Below are 22,260 nucleotides of genomic sequence, written 5' to 3'. Positions count from 1 at the left end.
GGACACAACCACACTCAAATATATAGAAAAATAGAACGCTAGAGTAATATATCAATTAAAAAGATAAGGAGTGAAAGAAAAATGGGCTAAAGTTACATTTTCAGAGACATCCTCAACTCCCTTAATGTGGCGAGCAGCCAGAGGAGGAAATGTGCTCGTTTTCTAGGACAGGACACCCTGACTTCTCAGAGCCAAACTAAGTACATCAAACAACCTGCTCTTGTTGCCGCGGTTTACGGACATGAGAAAACATCGGACAGCAGAGTGACCTAGCGGTTTGTAAAAGAGTCAAGATTCAAGATTCAATTGGTTATTTGTCACATACATATACATACGGTCCTTCATATATGCAGTGAAATGTCATGACACCCGGTGATTACGCACAATAAGCTCTATAAGCTCTAAAAATACTAAAATGTGCGTAATCCACACGAGGTGCTCGCGCAGAGTCCCGTGAACATTCAACCTCTGTTTCCAGGGTCCTTCAGCGATCAAGGACCTCACCTAGAAGCAGCCTGCTTCAGACGAGGTCCTCGAATTGCCTCTGTTCTGACCTCTGTAATGAAATGCATGTTGGAAAGTGATTTAAGTGTAATAAATGCTGCACTAAGCTATTAGTAGGTTCTTTGAGCACAGCTTATTTACATATCTAGTCCATTTTAATGTATTCTCTTTACAAATATAGCTGAACAAGTGAAATTGCATCCCTATATCTATTGATAACACTGTCTACTGTGGCCAAAACAACATACATCATAGGGGCCTGCATGCTCTTTGAAGAGATCCTATCCCACTGCGTGGTCGGTTTATCCGAATTCAAATCTAAATCATGTTCCGCCAAAAGGTTATGTCATGACGCTGATGCTGTCATCTCCAGTAGAGATAGGGGACCTTATAAACACCGCAGCGAGTGCCAGAAATAGAGCCGGCAATGTGTCATGTTGACCCTGTGGCAGCCATCACACCCCTCTCCCGTGGGGGCTGTATCTTAGGGTTTATGGCGTTGAGTTTCTTTCCAGAATGACAGCCAAGCGGATATACCAAGAGGACCTTGTTGTTTAACCTGGCAAGACCTACGTGTGTCCTCCTAAGTTTGGGGATAATAAGTACACTTAATAGTGGTGGTGGTGGAGGTTCTCATGCGTATTGACACTGTGGGTGGTAATAACGATATGGCCAGGGGTGTTCCCCCGATGACAGTAATCTGAGTTTAACTCAGTTCAACCTACTAGTGTGTGTTCTTGGGTGTGCATTTGTTTCTGTTTACAGCGGAAACATTTATGTAAGTATGTTTACTTGATGGCCATAATCTGAGTTTCATAAACCTTCCTCAACTTTTGGGACACTTTTTGTCTTTGCATTTATCATACATTACATATACCAGCAGTACATTGAGGGGCAAATTCACAAAAGGATTGTGCGGCTTTTGCGGGCGCTAAACCTGCGCAAATAAGACAAAAAGAAACAGCATAACTCTCAAAGCACCCTGGGAGCAATCTCCACACAGCGGATTGGAGAGCGTTCTCTCTCTATTACGCATTTGGGCCTTCTCCTGTTTTCCAAACAAAAATAATGAAAACTGTTTTAATTTTAAATGGATTTATTTTCCTCCATTCCCTAATTGAACGAAACAAAAAAGCCCTGTGCGTCCCGTGCTGCGTTCACAGAGCCATTGATATGCATTTTTCTCCTTCTCTCTGCCATTGTCCTGCCTAGTACTATGTTCTTTTTTGCAAAGCCACTATTTACTGTATACTTTGCCACATGGATAATTGCAATGAGATGCAAAATGATGGCAAATTGCACTCAGCGGCAAAACTTTATGGGAGTGTTTGCGCTGTGAATTCATAAACGCAATATCTTTAGTGAATCGGCCGCAATCCATTCTTTGTGAATTTGCCCCTGGTTTTCCACTATTCGTATCCATGTTTTTTAATGCTTGGATTCCATGAAAAATGTGACATGGCATATACTGTATATTATGTATGGTAAATGATATATTATTTATTTGTGAAGCTGTTGTTCATCTGTTGTACCACTATGTATTTCACTTTTCTCTTGAATACAAATGGTTGTGCCACCCAATCCAGTTTTAACTCTTTGCAAGAAGCGCTAAGAGGAAATGCAGTCACTGAAAGGTCACTGAAAATCCAAAATTACTCTATTGTTAAATGCCACGCAGAATGCGAATCCCAAAGAATCAAGAACAAGCGACCATTTTTTAAATATCAGATAGAGGAAAACCCCAAATCTAGACCCAATCCTGGAATAATAATTTACAGGATGAAGAGACTGAAGATGAAAACAGAAGACTGAAGTTGGATTGTGACTTGGTGTGAATTTTTGGTTTGTTTTGATCAGGTTATGATAGGATAGTGATCCCTCTAGTGGTCTAAAATGACGTATTGTTTCAACACTAACCCTTCTTGTGTGCCCTCCATGGTAGACAGTGGTGACAGGTGGTGTGGGCTGTTCAGGTCTTGGTCCAGGCGTCCAGGCGGCCTGGTGGGCAGGTCCGCTGCAGTGGCTGAAGCAGGAGTTGGGGCGGGGGAAATGAGCTCCACCGACGCACCCTGATGAGTGGTGCTGGAGCCTGTGTACAGTCCTGCAAGACAAATGACTTTAAGTCAGCAAATGTGGAAAGGAAAGTTGGGGATTCTGTGTTCCATCTTTCCTTCTGATCAAATTAAAAGTCATTTCATGGCGGTGGGATTCAGTTATGAGACCTCCACCCAATCAGACATCTTTGAAAAAGAAAATGTTCTGTTTGTAGTTTTAACTACATTGTTTGAGCTGCCATGTGGGTTGGCCTTTCAGCTCTTTGTTCTTATGATACAATAATGAACTAAAACTTTACATGTGTTGACTATGAATGTTAGGATTTGAAATGAGAAATCGGTTCACTTGATATGGGTATTTTTGTGTGTACACATTTGTTTGGACGTCCTTGTGTGTGTGTGTGTATATAAGAGTGCTGGTCTTTAGAGCTGCATTTAGACATAATGTCTCTACAAATACAAAGCCAAGTATCTGACAAATATCATAAGTAAGGAAACTCACAACCCATGGAAAACCAGTTGAATTCTTTAAGCGCTGCACGGTATTGCTGCAAAAGAAGCTGTACTAAATCACATCTCAAGGTTCTACCCTGGGCTGGGCATAAAAGACACCGGGTACTGTAAATGGTATCGCCATCCAATCATCCAGCACACAAAATCTCTTCTTTCCACTTTCTATATGTTCACCATCTGATTTCTTTTCAACGATCCATTGGGGCAGTAGTGTGCTGACTGGCAAGAGCTTTTACAACATTTGCAGATTTTCAGTCTCTTATGTTATACTGGATGCATCCACATACACAACAGCTGTCTTTGAGGAAGATGGATGTTAAGATGGAGAGTGGGATGCAGCTTCATGGCACGCCTGAATTTGTATTCTCTTTTTTCTTTCGCAAACCCAATTTTTCATTGGCAATTGAATATTCCTGTTTCTGTTCGGGTCCACACCACAGGATTATGGAAACACCAGCCTCAGTAAAATCCAACATCGGCAACTTTCCAGGACTGGACTACAGCTACTGCACTCAATCTCTCAAATCTTTACCAAATCGTACTCTACGGTTTGTGTCATGGCAATTCGGCCAATAAGGAGGAGGAGGATACAGCAGTAGACGAAGGGAGCATAAGACTTCGGTGCTCCTGAATTTAGTGATTCAGGGCCAACTGCTGATCATGCAGAGGCATGCAAGGCCTGATCCGACAGCACTATGAAATGGTTACAATCTTCATTCATTACAACCAAATCATCAGTCACAGCGCTTAAACGATTTACCCTTTAGCCCAAACATCTGCTGCCAGGCCTCTTAAACAGTGAACAAAAAAAAAATTGTCTAAATTTCATCGAAGGCTTGAGAAGTAGAGAGCGAGTGGGAGAGAGAGAGGGGGTGAGGGGGGGGGGGGGGTTGGGAGAAAGGTAGAGAGAGAGAGCACAAGAGAGAGAGAGAGCAAGTGGGGGGGGGGGGGGGGTTCTGAAATCATTTTGGAGTAAGTGTTAATTGCTTCTGGTGAAAGTTTCTGATGTCTATGTGAAGGCTTGTCATGCACAAATTGTGATGCTAATGATCCAATTAAAAATTGGTCAGTTGAATACTCACTGTGTGAACATGTGTAAGAGAGAAATGGAGAAAAAGCAGCCAGCTCGCATGATCGTAGCAGCACATAAACTGCTGCTTGTAAACTGTGGGATGTATCCTCGCTCTCGGGTTAATCAGAGAACACTTTAATTGTACTCTATAAAACAGAGAGGGGCTTGTCGTAAGTGCCGCTGCAGTCATAGTTTAAATGAATAAGAGTAGACTTATAAGCAGCAAACAGGAAACAAGCTGAGCTCTGACTGGAAGTGTGAGTCATTTTCTGCTCCACAGGTGTTAATGTTAAGATGCTTGCCCACTCTGCCCAAAATCTACCATGAATCCCATTGGCCCCGAAACAAAGGGAAACACATGCAAATAGTGGCTGTGAACACCGTTTTGCAATCTCCAATGGTAAGTCGTAAATAACACCGCATCACGGAATGCCTTCAAATCAACTCGCCCGTACGCCTCCAGCCCTTAGACAATTTAAAACAAAACACCAAAAAAACATCCATTCAAAAAACGGAGAAGGAGGAAAAAAACGGATCGAGCCAAGATTGGAGGGCCCCGATCAACAAGCAAAGACAAACTGAGCATTCACAGTTGTCAGCGGTGCAGTGTGCTCCAGGAACAATAACACAAAGCAATGGGGAGCCTGGACGGGAATCTGGCGGTAAACAACGAAAGATGTGTCCATAAACTGTGCACACTGCAGGGCATCTCCCTCGTCTTTTACGCAGTCATCGCTTGTTTATTTATCTATCTACCATTTACAAACTCCTCTGTATTGTCAAATTCTGCATTTTGTTGGAAGTGGATTTGGATGTTGAGGGTTGCATGTGTTGAATAAACAATTCCAGATTACAAACGTTGTGGGGTCATTTTTGTAAAAGTTGTGCGGTGACATGAAGGGCAATAACGCTTTATCAAGACCTAGTTCAGAGTATTTATTAAGTGTATTAAGAGACACATTTTTCAGTCTACTGAATATGAAAGACATAAGAGGTTGTACAAGTGGAGTATGTATCGAATGGTGACATTTTGTTTGCATTTAGTTGAATGCATGAGTTCAATCCTGTGTGCACCTGTGAAGATGTCTTGGCCCAGTGCAGGGGAGCGGACGTCCTTGCCGTTGTAGAGGTGGTGCTGGGAGGTGGCGGGACAGTGCATATGGGACGTGCTGGAGCTCTGCAGGTGCTGCATGGACAGACAGTCACTCAGGACGTCCTGATCCAGGTGGGGACAGGGACGCAGCTGTCAAACAAGCAGGAAACAGAAAATGGTTACACCGTCTTACCTGGCAAATCATGTATAGGAGCAAAAACAATGTCCTCAATCAGAACGAACATTCCGGGAGAAAAACACACAAACGGAGGGAGATAGAGAGATCGTTTATCTGTACACATATTTTTGAACAACAACATTTCCAATTTTCTATTTTTATTTTAGGTTATCTTCACTTATCTTCATATATACTGTGTATATAAGACTACATTTAAACCACACTACATTTCATTTAAGGGTTATCTTACTTATCGGTACATAAAAAAATAATAATAATAATAAATAAATTATATATATATATATATATATATATATATATATATATATATATATATATAAACTACATATAGTATATTATTAATAAAGTCCTTTGAAGTGAAACTGAATTGAATTGGGAAAGAGCCAGAGAGAGAGAGAGAGAGAGAGAGAGAGAGAGATTATCTAACCTCAAAACATTTTTTTGGATACCGAGCGCTGTGGGGCTCTCATTTCTCAGTTTTCTCTCAGTTGATAATGTGATTCCAACGTTTACTCAAAACAGAATCTCATCAAGCACAAACACATTGTCACAGAGGGAGAGCAAGAATCATACCCCCCCCGCACCCCAAACCAAGCCCCCCCCCCGTTCTGAGTCATGCTTTGGCCTCTGACGTTTTTTGGGTGGACGACTCTCGTACCAACCCGGAGCCAATGTGAAATTGCTTCTGTTTCCCTCTCTACAGTACCAACAGTAATAGGGACAAGTGAAGACACATTTCAGCTGGAGAGGCTATCACATGCCACATGGAGCGTTTGTAAAGAAAACAATGTTCTAGGTCGGAGCGATGGGAAATCTTCCAGTTGGATCAGCGGAACATGTTAACCTCAGATCAGTGGAATCACTGTGTAATAAAAAGTAATCGCTGCAGAGGTGCACACTAGTGGAATGCTCAAAAGAAAAAAAACATGCCCTCGGAAATTTTCCGACATAGCTTGGGTAAGTGGATCTCTCTCACTCTAGTGCACTCTGAGTACTGAGACATACATGAAATACTCCCCAAACACAAGAAGGACGAAGGAGGAAACCTTGACAAGGGACACATGAGGGGGATCCCCCTTCAAGGATGAGCAACAGCGTCGAATGCGAAGGAAACAATATGAAAACAATGAAACAAAGAGAATCTCTTCGGTGGTCTGATCTTCACACGGAGTGATGGACTCCAGAACCGCCAGCTAAAGTGATCCCATGCTCCGAAACTCCTACTTGGCCGACACGCTGGAGTATTCACACTGCTACACACACTGGTAGGAGACGCCCGTGTCATAAAACAACGCCTTCATACATCGTATACTGTACATACCAAAACATTACTCACAAAGAACTCATTAACAGCGATGAACTGAGCGGTTTTGCGGGGGCTGGGGTTCTGATCCAATCTGCTTAGAAATGACCTTCTTTGTCACAAACCTGCACCTTCAGAGGCCTTTTCTCAAATCACAGGCCAATGAGCTGCCCCTGCCTCGATATATGCAACAGTTTGACACCTGACATTGGCCACATTATGAGTTTACACTAAAGTCAATTGTGTAATTCAACAAGTCGCGAGCACCGAGCGAACCATTCATCGACCCGTGAATTGGGACCCTGCCCTCCCCTTCCCAGCCGCGTTTCCCCTCACGGCTTTCCCTCCCTCTGCCGCTCCGAGAGAGGGAGCGAGTGCGAGAGTTTGTTTGACATTTGTCCATAACATCTGGCCACTGGGGTATTCCCGCTTCGCAGCGTATTAACAATGCTACAAGCACACACATGTTTCCCTTTACGACGGCAGGGGAAGGAACACATCATCCAGCCTGTCGCTATCTAACCCCGCTCCACAACAATGAAGCCATTCTCTCCGCCGTCTTTCCTCTTTCCAGTTGGAGGACGAAAGGACTTTTGAGCATAAACATGATGAAATGTGGTTAAAACCGATCAATTGCAGCATTTCAATTATATTCATGTATTCGTGCCCTCCCACCGGCACCCCCACCGCTTCTCCTCTCCCTCTGCGGAGTGTAAAGAACAAGCCGTGATGAGACGCCCCCCTCCCGTCGTTCTCTCTCTCTCTCTCTCTCTCTCTTTCTGTGTCTCTCGCCCACTGAGGTGTCTTACCTTTCTACGCACCTGTTGCTCTTTGGCCGAGTGGATCTTGACGTGTTTTCGTAGCGAGCTGGGGTCCGTGTAGCGCTTGGTGCACCCGGGAATTTGACACGCGTACGGTTTCTGTGTGAATGAATCATGCCGTTAACGTCGGGGCTGTTTAGAGTTCGAATCTTAATCGTGACAAAAAACCACAGCATAAGGGTTGCATGAAATAAAGAAAAAAAAAAAAAAACAAGAAACAACTTGGTTAGACGAAAATGAGGACGCTAGAGGAATTGGAAATGTGAAGGGTGAGTGGGAGTAACTGAGCGGTATAGCTACCGCAGGTCAAGAAAAGGAGTTGGTGAAATGTTGTGAAGTAAGAGCAAAGGTAAAGTCCTACCTCTCAGCTGAGGAAGCAACAGAACAGAAAGAAAGAGGAAGACAGAGAAAAAAGAACATTATAATCAATTCTAACAAAATCTTGATTTGGCAAATTGGTTTCCTCCAAACTCACAGGTCAATTCTCTCATTGCCCAAACTTCATTTATAGATTTCCAAGTGAATTCACTTAAAACAGAGAGGACTATTTCCATTTGTAAATGACGTACCTATATAAATACCTGGGTAAAGAATGGCCTTGAATACCACATACTACAGACAGCCTACATGTATACCTAGATTCAAATAATATGACTGGCCCCATATTAATGGTTTTCGGGCTTCTGCAATAAAATAGCTAAAATTAAAAAAATGTCGGTGTAAGTAAAAATGCCAAAGACATTTACAGTAATTGCTGCACACTAATAGTGTTATCATGAGTTTTTTATTTTGTGTTATGTTATTTTAGGATCCAGGTGCTGCATGCGTGTGTGTGTGTGCGTGTGTGTGTGTGTGTGTGTGTGTGTGTGTGTGTCTGTGTGTCTGTACACTGGTGGAAGTGAACGCAGGCGATCAAACAGGCTGGTGTACCAGAGATGAAATGTGCAAAATGATTGCATTATCATGGACTTTCCTCAACGTTTCACGTTGCTCTCATTAACCAAGCAAACACAACATGCTGCTCACTGATGGCGAAATTTCCCCTCATGTCATTTTTTTTTTCAGCTTGAGGAATATAAGGTGGCCATTAAAGTGTAACGGGATATGCGTCTTTATTGGCTCCGCTTTCATACCAAGGCCTTCACTGTAAATAACACATTGTTTTTCCAAGGGGCTTGCAGCGCCACTCATCTCCGCCATGTTTGTTTTGCTAAGCAACGCACCCAATACAGTGTGGGACCTGGAGAAAAAAAATAAAACAACTCCCGTCTAGAATAAATATCATTACAGCTTAAAATTGATTTTTCCCCAAAGTGTTTTTGGCAGACTGAGTGAGTGGGCAGGCACAATCATGGCCATAGCGGGGCGTTAATGTGAGGCTGTAAGTGAGTGGGACCCAGATTGGCTGCATCGTTTGGCCTACTGTGGAAAAAGTCAGTGGTGGTCAGAAAGCTAAAAAAAAAAAAAAAAAAGGATTTCAGTGTTACATGTACTAAAATGTGTGTGCATGTACAGCCATGCACACACATGGCTGTACATGCATATTTATATATATATATATATATATATATATATATATATATATATACACATATACATATACATATATACCTCAAATAGTGACGGGGGCTTCTATTTACCTGAGCTGCAGAGGGTACCAGGCTGTTATTGGAAGCAGGCTTATATTAGAGGCAGGCTTTTATATCTAATTCCCTCTGTTTAACTATAATTGATCATATTTTAGTATGAATTTTAAATCGCAACTTCCATTCATGCGATGCAAACACATGTATGGTGAAAAAAAGAGAGAGCTTGTAGCTACCCTAAAAGTCGCACTTGTGGTGGTAGCACACGGGGGAATTACAGTTTTCTGAAATCGCCTCGAACGCACCACTTCGTGCTTGGAGCGCTGGAGATCGAGAGCGGAATAAATTAAATACATCTACAATAAAAACACACTGTCTTTATTTGCTTTGTTTGGAAGTGGAGCTCCGCACCAGAACAGCGCCGCTGCTCTGATCAGTTTTTCCCCTGCTCTATATTTGAGGCAGGTTTGTATTTGTTTGTGTCGATCACGCCTCTGCCTTTTATTAGTCCTGGGTTTTATTTGACTACCAGTTTATATTTGAGGAAATACGGTATACATACATATGATCCACTGAAGCCTCTCCATTATATGCAAATGATATGCTGTATAGAATATACACATAATATATATTTGTTAAGTAAGTAAGTAAAGACTTAAGTAATCTATAACCTATATAGTCAATTATGTAAATAAAGGTCTGAAATATCTGCCTGTCCTACTATTGTCCTAGCATCACATTAATACCAGATCTCAATATTTAATTTGGGGTTTTTTAGGAGGTTTTTTTTTTTTTGGAAAAGTAAAGCTGTTCAGAGAAGTACAGAGGAGTAAAATCATGAACAACCCTTATTTGCAAATACTCAAGTTTAATTCAAAGCAGTTCAAAACATCTTAACTGCTTAAAACATCAAAACTTGAGCATAATTTAAAAAATTACTCTCCACCAATCCTTGTGGAGGTCTGTGGATGGTGATAAAGTAAGACATTCTGCGAAATGAATGAGACAGGAGGAGGGGTAGTAATGGTTGAGTCAAGCTTTCCTTTCCTTTCCTTCCCTTTCCCCGGGATGAAGGAACAGTCAAAGCTCTGTCTGAAGCCGCCCGCCCCCGGTCCAAGTCCACTACGGCCCAAACGGTGACTCGGCCTCGTGGACCCGATCATTAAATGTTCTGCGGCGTGTCACAGCCGGTGTGGAGAGCCACGCAACCCAGTGACTGAAAAGAAGTCCAATACCGCCAAGGCATGGAAATGGGCATGGAGACTTGGAACGGAGGTCCCGTGGCGTTTCTGAAGTCTCCTGCTTTGGCGTTCAAGCTTCAGGGAAGGCGTGGTGCTGTTACGAGTAACATGTCTAGATGTTGTGCACCTGCAGGACCTCAGACGGTGTTAAATATGGTTTTACAGCGGTCCCAGCGATTTGAAATGCCACTGCAATGGCCCACACACATAGCTCTGCTGCGCCTTGACGTTCATTTTTCAGCTTTCCATTCTTTGCTTTGATTGGTTTAAGGATCACTAGTATGTCATGTAAGAATGTTAACACATGATATGTTCACGCAGTAGAAGGGCTTAAGGACACAAGAACACCCTAGCTAACCCTTATCAAACTCTCTTGACTCTGCTGAAGCGACTTGTTCCTATGGAATGACCCGCTGACAACGACGAGGGATGACGTACAGTTGGGTTTCAACTACGGCTGAAAAATATACTTGTTGTCGCTCTGAATAAAAACATCTGCAGATTTACGTCATGTGGAGTAATGCAATGCGATGTAATGGTGAGACAGAGGGAGTGGAGACACAGCAGAGACTAAAGTGTGCACTCACAGTGTCCAGGTGAGTGCGTTGGTGCTTGGCGCGATCACTGGAGTTGCTGAAAGCTTTCTGGCAGCCGGGGTGCTGGCAGAGGTACGGCTTTTCTCCTGTGTGGCTCCGCAGGTGGATCTTCAGGTTTTCCAGGCGTGAGAACGCCTTGTTACAGCCCTCAAACTGCATGATGATGTGAGGAGGAGAGGACCAAGCATGGAGACACACACCCACACACACACACACACACACACACACACACACACACACACACACACACACACACACACACACACACACACACACACACACACACACACACACACATACATACACACACACACACACACACACACATACACATACACATACACATACACACACACACACACACAGGAATAAATTAGATAAATCAGAACAAGGCCTGTAAATACTCATCCCAGGAGAATTTCAGTCAACACCAAAGGTTCAACGATTCAAAAGTTCTTACACAACTAGGCCATGGACAATGCTCACGAAGACTGGCAGTACGTGATAATAGTTTGTATTATTTTCCATGAGTCTTGAATTACAGCAAAGACATTTGTTTGGAGCTCATTAACTCAAGAGCAATATGTTTCACTTGAAAAACAGTGGACCATACCTACACTTGTCTGGAGACCAGCGTATCTAAAATGCAGGGGGAACTAGAGTCCACGGTATATTGGCAGTTAATAGCTTGTAATGCATAGCATATGAGATGAGAGTTTTGTTGGGTATGGTACATTAGACAGGTAGGTGACAGTGACTGTAAGGAATCTTGTCTCATCTTGACCCAGCGTGGAGCATTTGATCCCGGCCACTCAGCCAATGAGCACCACAGATTTGTTAACACACTTATTATTGATAGGGCTGCTCAAGTATCCATCCCTGTTCTCACATGCAAACGCTGCCGACTCGTGGCCAGGGCGTTGTCACTATACATCTTACTGTATACAGAGCCTTTAAGCATATGGGTGCTTGATACACAATCTTATCGAACAGCATGTAGTTCAAATAACCTCGCTGTACACAAGGTCACTCTCACTTAGGCCTTCTGAAGGACTCGTGTTCACGAGGCTTGCTTGACATCAATACCCGGCCCTGACGGTCAAAGGCCACAACAACAATAGCCAGTTGCGTTAAGGAGGGGGTGTCAGGGCTCTTCTCCCGTACAATCACTTAGCTGTCACCCTATCTGTGGGCTCCAGACACAAGGTCTTTATATAACAGTCAGAGGACCAGAGAAAAGCAGCGCAGGCAGATGAGAGGATGAAGACGAGGAACGGGCCATTGAAGGACCAGAGAAGTTGTTGAAACAAAAGGTGGAAAAAATGGCATGACCAAGAAGACAGATCGACAAAGGCAGATCATGTGCATTCTGTTGGTTCTGTTCTGTTCATATAATAGTAAAATATGGTCTTCAGTGTTGGTTAATGGCAGAAAAATAGTTTGCACTTTGTTACTAGTGGTTTGAAAGAAAGTTTGGTCTGGAGGAATGTACTTAGAGCAATAACGTCATTCTCCCTGGCTGAAATACTGACATAGCCTTTTCATAGGGCTGTTTGGGATCAGTTCCTTGTAGGCCATGAGCGGGAGCGTTCACCTGGTACCAGAAAATGGACTTCCCACTTCATAAATCGTCTTTCCCAAACACATTCTATAAGACAAACTGTCTCCAACTCGGTGTCTGTGCAACTCAGAGCAATCTATTTTGTGTGACTTTGCTCCGGAGCCGTTGCAGAGGCCCTACTGTTTCTGCCATCAGCGGTACCCTGACCTTTAGTGAGACCCGCTGGCAATAGGTCGGATTACAGCGAAGGAGAGAGTGACACCGTTCTTCTGATGGGCCTTCAGCCTCATCGGGGGCTCAATGCTCATCCCTGGCCTCCTTCATTCACTCACACACAGTGCAGGCAGGACCATCTATTCACCAGGGCCCCATTTAATACGGGCGAAACCTAAGACTGTCATGGTAGAGCCGTGTTGTGTAACCAGCCTGTGTGTGTGTGTGTGTGCGTTACAGACTAAGGCTTACGGCCATTGATTGAGCTTGATTCGAAATATACTTCCTAATTGACTTATTGCTCGATCCACAGAAAAACACAGAGAACAGGTGATACAGACACCAATCCAGACACTAACACAAGCTCCACAAATCCGCAGCCATGAGGTAGCAGGTTGGAATGCAGTGAATGTGAGGGAAAATATCCCCCAGACACTGAAATGTGCCGGAATGTCGATCGCACCAGAATGGTGATATATGCTGCTATCCGTTATGACAGGCCTTGTTTCCTTTACACACAGGCACACATTCGCGCACACAAACACATAAAGATACACTCGCACAGTTCAGAATTCCGCTCCATGGCATGGAAAACACCTTAATATGTCAGAATACAGAAAGCGCAGTGGAGACATATTATTCTAGGGTCCGGCTATTCAAACACAGGGGGAAAGGAGAAAGCAGGGGAAAGTTTAATAAAGATCTGCGTTTTTAGGGGAACATCCACACTGGCATGACAGACATGGGCCCATTCTGACTCCTGAAATACGGCGCCGCAGATTTAAGTTTTGAAAACAAACACGGCTATTATTGATGTGCCAAACGTGTGTATTTATGTTTAAGGGAAATAATCACTCTTTCATTGCTTTCTTTTCCGCAATACTAATTTGAGGCTAAATTATAGTTATGGGTCCGCGGAGGGAAGCGTGTTAATCGCGCAGAGTGTATTATTACCCTGAGAACAGGACTCGCAGGGAGACGGCTGCACATGAGGGTTTCCTGCTGGGAAACGAATAGCGAATGCCACCTCTGGACACGGGCATTACTCACCACAAGACCTGCGTGATGTTATGCTGCAATAAGGTGTTTTATGCAGCCAATCTGCCAGTCAAAATAGTGTCTTTTAGTGAATGCAGTGAGTGTCAGGGGCATATTAAGTTTTGTATATTTGGGGGACATGGTTTTCACATGAAAATGAATACGAAATTATTTTTTATTAAAGTTGTATGAAAGCAGACAAAACGGTTTACAGATTCAACAGCGGATTGATTGGATAGCAGATTACATTCAACTGAATTCAACTTGATTGCTATGACACGGCATCAATACCCATCCTGGAAGGATTTATAAAATATATATTTTTTACAATTTTGTTATTTTTTCTTGACAGTCACATATAAATAATAGTTGGCTTGTTCAAACAAAGTTGAAACCTGCACAGAACCATGTGTGTACTGTATATGTCATGTAAATCTGCTAATTTGCTACGTAAACTATTTCAAGTATTAACTATTTAAATTGTACTAGTTCCATTTTGGAATAGGGATAACCTTACCCGCCTACATACCTGATGTATTTACCCTACAAGGTTTCTAATGCAATCTTGATAAGCAACAAACTTTAAAAAATGTGGGGCTTACTTCTATCTCGCTCTGAACACATTCATTCTGAACGAATGTCTTTGTCAGTTTGTTAAATCTATGGGCGTCAACACAAACACATCCTTAGTGATGTACAGGCATGTCTCATTTATAGTTGATTAGGATTCACTTACAAATATTTGCGAACAAATCCCACCTTCCACGCAAATGATTGGGATTGATGAATGAGACCCGATGAACGCAACCCGTAGACGGCCGTGAACGAGAAGCAGCAGGAGCTGTGGTGGTGACTGGGGCTTCTGAACCCACACTGACTGGAGAGACATTACCTGCGATATTATCTACGCAAACAGTTTAGGCGGCGCTAATCACATTAATTGCTTTAAACATGTTTGGCTTTCCGCTTTGAATGCTCCATCTAAGGTTAACTCAATGGATCGCCAGAGGACGGGAGAGGTGCTGTCAGTTTGGAGTGGTCTGAGTTGCCGTTGACACCGCCTCGGTGCAGAGGAGGGGGGCCTTAGAGGCTCGATAAACATTGGCATGACAGTGGGTCCTGACACGGCTGAGGGGGAACTAAAAGGCGGGCTTAAGAGGAGTCGCTGGGGTGGACGGCTCCTGATCGGGACGGGCAGATTACGGGTACCCGGCTAGCGGGGACCGGGAGGTGCAGCCTCCTTCCTGAGGCCTTCATGGGAAATGACTCCTGACTGGCAGGGACGGGGCCAAACAGCGTCGGCAGTGTACGGCTCGCCTCGCTCAATGCAGCTCATTAGCGACCTGCAAGAGCTGCGTGATGGATACTAACTGCCTGAGAGAGAAGTGATGGGGGAAAACATGGCTGCTGACACACAGCAAAGTACTGCGATGGAAAAGAGAAAGAGAGGGGGAGAGACAGAGAGAGAGAGAGAGAGAGGGAGAATCAGAAGAAAGAAAAAAGGTTCCACTCTAGAAAGAAGTACTTTCTGGAGGGATTACGCCACATGAAGCCCTGGTCGTCACCTGTACAGCTCAATATTTTTCCCAAGAATAAAGGCCGACAGACAAGCTCTTCTTGAGTTATCGTAGACAAAATGAAATCCCTTTGATATTGCCTCCAGCGCCATATTTCTCTCTGGCCCTGGGCAGTAATTGTACATCAGGCCCCTTGACTAATAATGGATGGCTGTTATTCAACCGTTTGGCTGCTAACTAGCATGAAATACACTATTACTCAGGTTTAGAGGGCCCCCAGCCCTGTAAAAGCTTAGGGCAGTCGGGGCTTAACAAGCTTTGATTACTTTAAGCTAATGCATCCAGGATCCTTGACTGCCAACATTGACAGGCATGGTGCAAGGTTGGGTTTTAGGTCCCCGTAGAATACTTTTCAACAATATCAGACCAGTGATCGGTCCAATTATTGATTTACGTATTGTCGAGTTACATATTGTTTACATATACCTAAAACGCAAGGCGACGGAAGAGGGTGGGTTTATCACAAGGTGTCTTTCTCCTGTTAAGCGCGCTGAGGGAAACCACCAACACTTGGGGATCTGTTCAGTGGGGAAGCTGTGGAGCGCAGTGGCCTGGCTGCGGCTGGGAGCAACATGTGCATTTAATCTGCCTGCTTCCAAATGCCCTGTGGCAACCACAGCAAAGAGCAGAAAAACGTAAATGGATGAAATTATATCCATATGATACAACAAGACAGCTAAAGAGAGGCAGGTTTCTCATGCGTTTCGTCAGGATGCAAAATTAAACACAGCTTGGCTAAAACATTCGCATTACATAGTTTACACATATCATTTCCACAGCCAAGCGAGAGCCTTTTAGCAGCCAGCTTCATTTGCTGCAAATGGCACCGTAATTTGAATGAAAGATAGCACTCACTCTCTCGCTCTCTCTCTCTCTCTCTCTCTCTCTCTCTCTCTCTCTCTCTCTCTCTCTCTCTCTCTCTCTCTCTCTCTCTCTCTCTCTCTCTCTCTCTCTCTCTCTCTCTCTCTCTCTCTCTCTCTCTCTCTCTCTCTCTCCCTCTCTCCCTCTCTCCCTCTCTCCCTCTCTCTCTGGGCTGGTGGTTAATTCACCCACACTCACTTTTTATTCCACTCAGGCACCTTCTCTGCTCTTTTTGTCTTCTGATTACATTTTAAGCAGCCTCGATTATGAATGGTGAGAGATGAGTCCACACAGAAAATGACTAAAGGCCAAGACTGGACTCCAGATGGGAATGAACTTGAGAACCAAGCGATAAATTGGTGGGAGGAAGTAGTCATGTAAATGACCAGAAATTGTTCCGACCAGCCATTTTGCACTCATGCCTGCATAGTTTTGGGGGCCAGATTAAAAACTATGCGGATGGCACAACAGGAAGCATTCTTATGATGAGTTAATGGGGCTACTCACATAATGAGGCGGCCCAGCTGGCTTGTTCCTCTAACGGGCCGTTTGGAGGGAGATTATGGGGGAAGTGCAGTGATGGCTCTGAACTCCTGTTGCTGTTATGGAGGCCTGGCGTGTTGCTACAAACCTGGCTGTACAACAACAGGGTGAGGCTTCATGGAAGCACTTAACCTGCTGCGATTCTGGGGCCTCTGTTCAAATGTCTACCAGCTCCACAGACCTGCATCACATTAGAGGGCTAAAATGTGATTTCCTCCCGAAGCAGCCAACGCACAGTTTGCTGGTCACCAGGTTGAGGGAAAGAGGAAAATAAGGTCAGCTTTTCACAGTAAAGGAGAAGATAGGGAAAAGGGAAGCAGATATGTCTGGTGTGTTATCGCACAGTGATGGCAGGGAGCCTAACCTGTATTTTTCCGAACAAAAGCCGGTGTTTCCCCAACATAATGAAGTTTCCTTTTGGCCGAGTGCCACAGATTGTACAGAAGTACATTTCATGCAAAAGTTACTTCAAAGTGTTTATTTCCCTTTACATCCAGATTACCTTTCAAGCTATATCAACGTTTTGCAATGACCAAAGACAATAGAACAGTATAAAAAAGGCAACAGCAGGGTCTTGGTACTTAGATCTGGGCTATGTCTTGAGACTAAATTATAGTGAAGGCTCATTGTAAAAGCCGGTCATGACTGAGATGCTATTCTCTCAGCACCTCCCTCATTCTTCCTCAATAGTGGCCACGTCCTCCTGCACGCTGGCTAGCCTTACCATTTCTAATAACTGATTAGGGTGAATTACAAAGCTCTCAGTGCCATGGCCATTAGTAACTATAAAGGCATTAATTATAAACCTATTCGTGTAATCCGAACCCACAGTGAAAAAGACGGACTCGGGGGAAGGGAATGAAGATCCTTAACATGATCTGTGCTCCGAGCCGGCACCTGGACTGATGTTACTGGCAATCAATACAGGATGCGTTTGATGGCCCTTTGAGAGGAGATCTCCACTGACACCAGGGCTTCAATCTGTCCAGCAGCTCTCAGTCACACCTGCTTCGCTTCTCTCGCTCTCTTTCTTTCTCCCTCTCTCTTTCACACCTGTCTGGTGCCCTACGATGCAGTGTTATCCACCTAAACAGACGCCGTGACTGTATGATTTATCATACGGTATAATGTTGGTGAAAGAGCTAATTTTTGGGGAAATATGTAATTCCCTATGTTTGAAATGTAAGTGATGATAAATTAAGATTTTGCAATGTTAGTGTTCTCTTGTTGCAAAATGTTTTGCACAACACTTGCCTTTGAGATATTTCATCCTTAATATATCCTAATATATGATAGATATCCATAGACTGTATATCCTCCTTTTTCCCTACCAACTACTACTGCCCTGTCTGTTTGGATTATTCAGTGTGCATGCAGCATGCGGGAGGCACAGCGAGTAATAATGTCAATATTACTGACATTATTTTTGTAATGACACAAAAAAATATATATCATGCATCCCTATTAGAAATTCCACATCTTGAGTTCGGGCCAAATGACGTGATTTTCAAGGCTGATTTGGAGTCGCGGTAGTCCAGAGTAGTCACGTTGTAGAATCCTAGCTGTCATCGATGTGTGTGTGTGTGCGTGTGTGTGTGTGTGTGTGTGTGTGTGTGTGTGTGTGTGTGTGTGTGTGTGTGTGTGTGTGTGTGTGTGTGTGTGTGAGAGTGAAAGACTCAAATCTGTCTCGATACGATCCCAATTGGGGAGCTCATGATTCAATCAAACATGTTTGATTGTATCAGAGCTGGTCTTCCCAAAACCCTTTTTGTGTGTGCGCCTCGAAGCCTCAAATCGCAACGGCAATTTCCAACAGCCAATGACATTGTGAGCCTGTACGATGGGGAAGCCAAAGAAAGTGGCAAGTGGACGAGTGTGGACTTCTGAAACGGAGGAGAGACTTGTGGAATAGTGGCAGACTCATCGGTGTCTAATCAGTGTAAGTCAGAGCTGTAGGTTCACTGCACAAACAACCAGTCAACCTTCAATTGAAAATGCAGAATTGAAAGTGAATGGACCTAAGTTGTAATTTGTTTGCTTTTAAATGATCTTGTGCGATAGATGTTTTAGCCATGTCACAATATTTCCCTTATATTTATTTTTATTTCCACAATATTTCCACAATGTTCCCTGTAAGAATACCTTTTTTTTTCCAAAGAGAGAGAGAGTGAGAGAGACAGAGAGAGAGAGAGAGAGGCACCATTGTCTCAGGGGTCATGCTTACTATGGATATTTTGGGCAGCTCTATAACTCTGACTTGAAAACAAATAAACATTTCAGAAGCTCACACTGGTTTTCCAAGCTGAAGACCTTGATGCCAGAGGCAGCGTAATGCTCAGAGAGAAAACATGATGGCAAAATTAAACAATAGCTCCAACATCGCATTATGATCAATACCAGCCCAAGGACTTGGGCAGGGGGAAAGAGGGTATTTTCGCAATTTACTGGATAAGAACCAGGCCACAATGCCTTCTGGGTGAAATTGCAACTGCCCAAGAATCCATGCTCAGGTTGGGTTCTACTTCATGTGGACCTTAGGAAGCGGCTTCATGTTTATTGATAGGTTTATCTTTCTATATTGTAGTTTATTCCATATTGCCATTTTCTTTTTGGCATTGCTTTATTATTTTTGCCTATTTTTGATGTGAGCTGTGTCTACTGCATCCATCTATCTATCTGTCCGCCTGTCTGTCTGTCGGTCTATCTATGACATGTGGACATGGCTGGTTGTAATACATCAGAGTGTGATACTCAGTCAGGCCTGTCACTCCTTACTGAGGCTCGGGCAGATCACGCAGCATTCACACACTCGCGCTTCTTCATCCATTCAAATTTCAATAAATCAATCCATAACCATATTTCAGTCCGCAGTTCTTTTTTGACATCCAACAAGCTGGTCCCAGCTCACCACCAACATGTGCCTCTGCTCAGTCTGCTGGAGAAAACGCACGCGTTCCCGTTTGAGTGGAAAAACACTCCTCATCCCTGTGCAATTAGGATGGACAAAATCAACCTGACAGTAGTAAGAATTCTGAGGTCTGAGCGTGAACCGGTATACATTGGTAAATGTTTTTATATTTACGGAATATTTTGCCCTGAAATTTCTCATCAGGCATATGTTTACTCAAGCCGTCATATGAGCAGAAGCCTGGCACTCCACGGTCTCGTATAGCTCTGCCAGCGAGAGCGCAGACTGGATTATGATACACGGCGTTTTTCATATACAATATCCATTCCTCAGCTGTGCCTTTAATTGTGCGTGACCTAATCTAGATTTCCTCACATTATCCCAGACAAAAAAAATGAAATTGGCAAATCATTGAAACTATGTCTCATTTTGTTTTTCCTCTGAAAAACATATGCCGCAATCCAACTGATAGTCAATACACGACCACCTAAAATGTTTGACTTGACAATAGCCAAAGCCAGCGACGATGGAAATAAAATCAAAAGAGTATGCTCTGACTTATATTATATCTACTGATGCTGTAATTCCACAGAAAAGCGAATGTATTGGAGCTTTAAACCCTCCGTAAACCTTTAACATCAATGTTTAACTAATTCCAAAGCTGTACAGATCAAATTCAAAACAGATGTTTGAGAGTAAAGGAGTGAATAGAAAAGAAAAAAGATAGAGAAAGGGAAAGAGAGAGCGAGAGAGCGAGCGAGAGAGAGAGAGAGAGAGAGGGAAGGAGAGAAGGAGAGGACTCTTTCTGGAGATAGTTAAAGATCATTGGGGTGTAAAACTCTATGAGGGGAGAGGTAAATCCCATTTTAAATATCAGATTCTCATCGTGCCAGCTCCACCGGGTCAATGACGACAAAACAGAAAGAGGGCAGCGAATAAATTGGATCAATCTGTGCACAGTGTCCTTATTTGTCCTGCTGAGAAGATGCTCCACTCCCCCCCAGGTGGGAGGGTTTAATCCTCATTCTTCCTTTATTACTACTACTTGGAGTGTTTCTCTCTAAATCGAATATAAATATTTCCCTCACAGGGCTGAAGTTTGTATAGGGCTACTCCGTGTTAACTTATTTTTATTTATTTTTTTGCTGCTGCAACCACATGAAGTCTCATTAATCTCGATGTTCAGGTGTAATCTCATTAATATTATCTTATCTTAAAGCTGCCTCTCTTTGCTTTCTACCTTTATATATATATATGCCCCTCTCCATCTGCCTTCCCCCACTCTTCATTGTCGGCATACAGTATGGAAGCAGTGGATGGGCGAGCAGATTGAAGGCTTGTCTGATAAATATAAATATTTGAAACCCTGAGGGAGGGTGGTTGGCCTGTAGCAAACCATTTTGGTTAGGGGGGCGTTCAGAGAGCCAATTGCTGCCCTAAACTCCAGCTCTGAGTCAATGTTTAGGAGTGAAATGTCCTAAGAATGCTTTTAAAAGCCTCTCAAATATGCGTTGAGCGCATACCACATCGCTGTCATGCATAATACTTCACAAGGAATTCTGGGCAAAATGTATTTTTGGTATGACATCAGTGCACTTTGATTGCTTTCCTGGCTGTGTTTCTTCTGGCCTTGGCTTTGCAGTAAAATGCACAAATTAGAGCCGGCACACTAACCACAGAGCGCTGCGGTGCATAATTTAAACATGACACCCTAAATGTAAACATATCTTTCAATACATAATTTATCCATACTTCTCTTGGTGTTTATGTTGCACGGTAGCAACTCTCTCAGCCACATATATCAGCTCTAAGTCTAGCCATGTCTGCTCTGCTGACGGGGAGGAGAGGGGTGATGTGGTCCTGGGGCTTGTGGTCTGGCCCAGCGGGAGACTCACTCCAGGTCTTTATAACGTCTTTTTTATTTACGTGTTTGTAAGGAGGACGTGTGGCTAAGGCTCGGGCTGGGAGAAGAGCACTCTTGGATTCGCTCACTCTCACACTCCAGCTAAGGAGGGTAAGTGTGTATGGAGCGGCTGCCCAGGCAGAAATTGAGTCTGTGCAAAAAAACAAGGCCGGCGTTAGAATGTGAAGAATTTGTAATTGAAAACAGAATTAAACATCTCACCGATGCAGAGAAATGGCGGGCTATATTGCTTCCATTCCACATGATCCACGACACGAGTCAGCAGCACCCATCAAATACTGACAATTTTGACTCTACAGAACCCAGAAGGTATTCCTGTCATTTAAAAACAGCCATGGACTCAATCTGCTGTTCCCCACTCTGGGTCTTTGAATGATGAAGACCACAAACCCTCAATCTCTATCTCTACTATGTATTAGTAAACAGATCTGTTTTGCCACAGAGGTTAAAGTGATTAACGTTTTGGAGGGTACATGGTTATGACACAATCGCTGTGCAATGTATGGCGAGACGCTGCCCCCAGGTCTTGGGGTGACTGATGCCAGATTGCGATTAAATGTTAAGGAAATGGCAAACTCCAAATATTGCATTCCAGACAAATGCAATTAGGGAACATCACATGTAGTAAATCCTCCGTGCTTTGATAAGTAGTT

The 22,260-nt window shown here is 43.5% G+C and overlaps 1 protein-coding gene across 1 annotated transcript in view; it reads right to left on the bottom strand.

The window, feature by feature from the left end:
* glis1b (GLIS family zinc finger 1b) overlaps positions 1–22,260 on the bottom strand; it is a 68,964-nt gene that overhangs the window by 11,248 nt on the left and 35,456 nt on the right. Inside the window, exons 4-7 of the mRNA XM_079996858.1 lie at positions 10,974–11,135; positions 7,548–7,658; positions 5,218–5,386; positions 2,422–2,605 (exon numbers count right to left, since the gene is read on the bottom strand). Of these exons, the coding sequence (XP_079852984.1) occupies positions 2,422–2,605; positions 5,218–5,386; positions 7,548–7,658; positions 10,974–11,135 (626 nt within the window). The remainder of the gene's footprint in view (positions 1–2,421; positions 2,606–5,217; positions 5,387–7,547; positions 7,659–10,973; positions 11,136–22,260) is intronic.

Source organism: Zeus faber (assembly GCF_960531495.2).
Source record: "Zeus faber genome assembly, chromosome: 1".
In the NCBI taxonomy this organism is placed as follows: Eukaryota; Metazoa; Chordata; class Actinopteri; order Zeiformes; family Zeidae; genus Zeus; species Zeus faber.
This window is presented reverse-complemented; position numbering and strand designations above follow the sequence as displayed.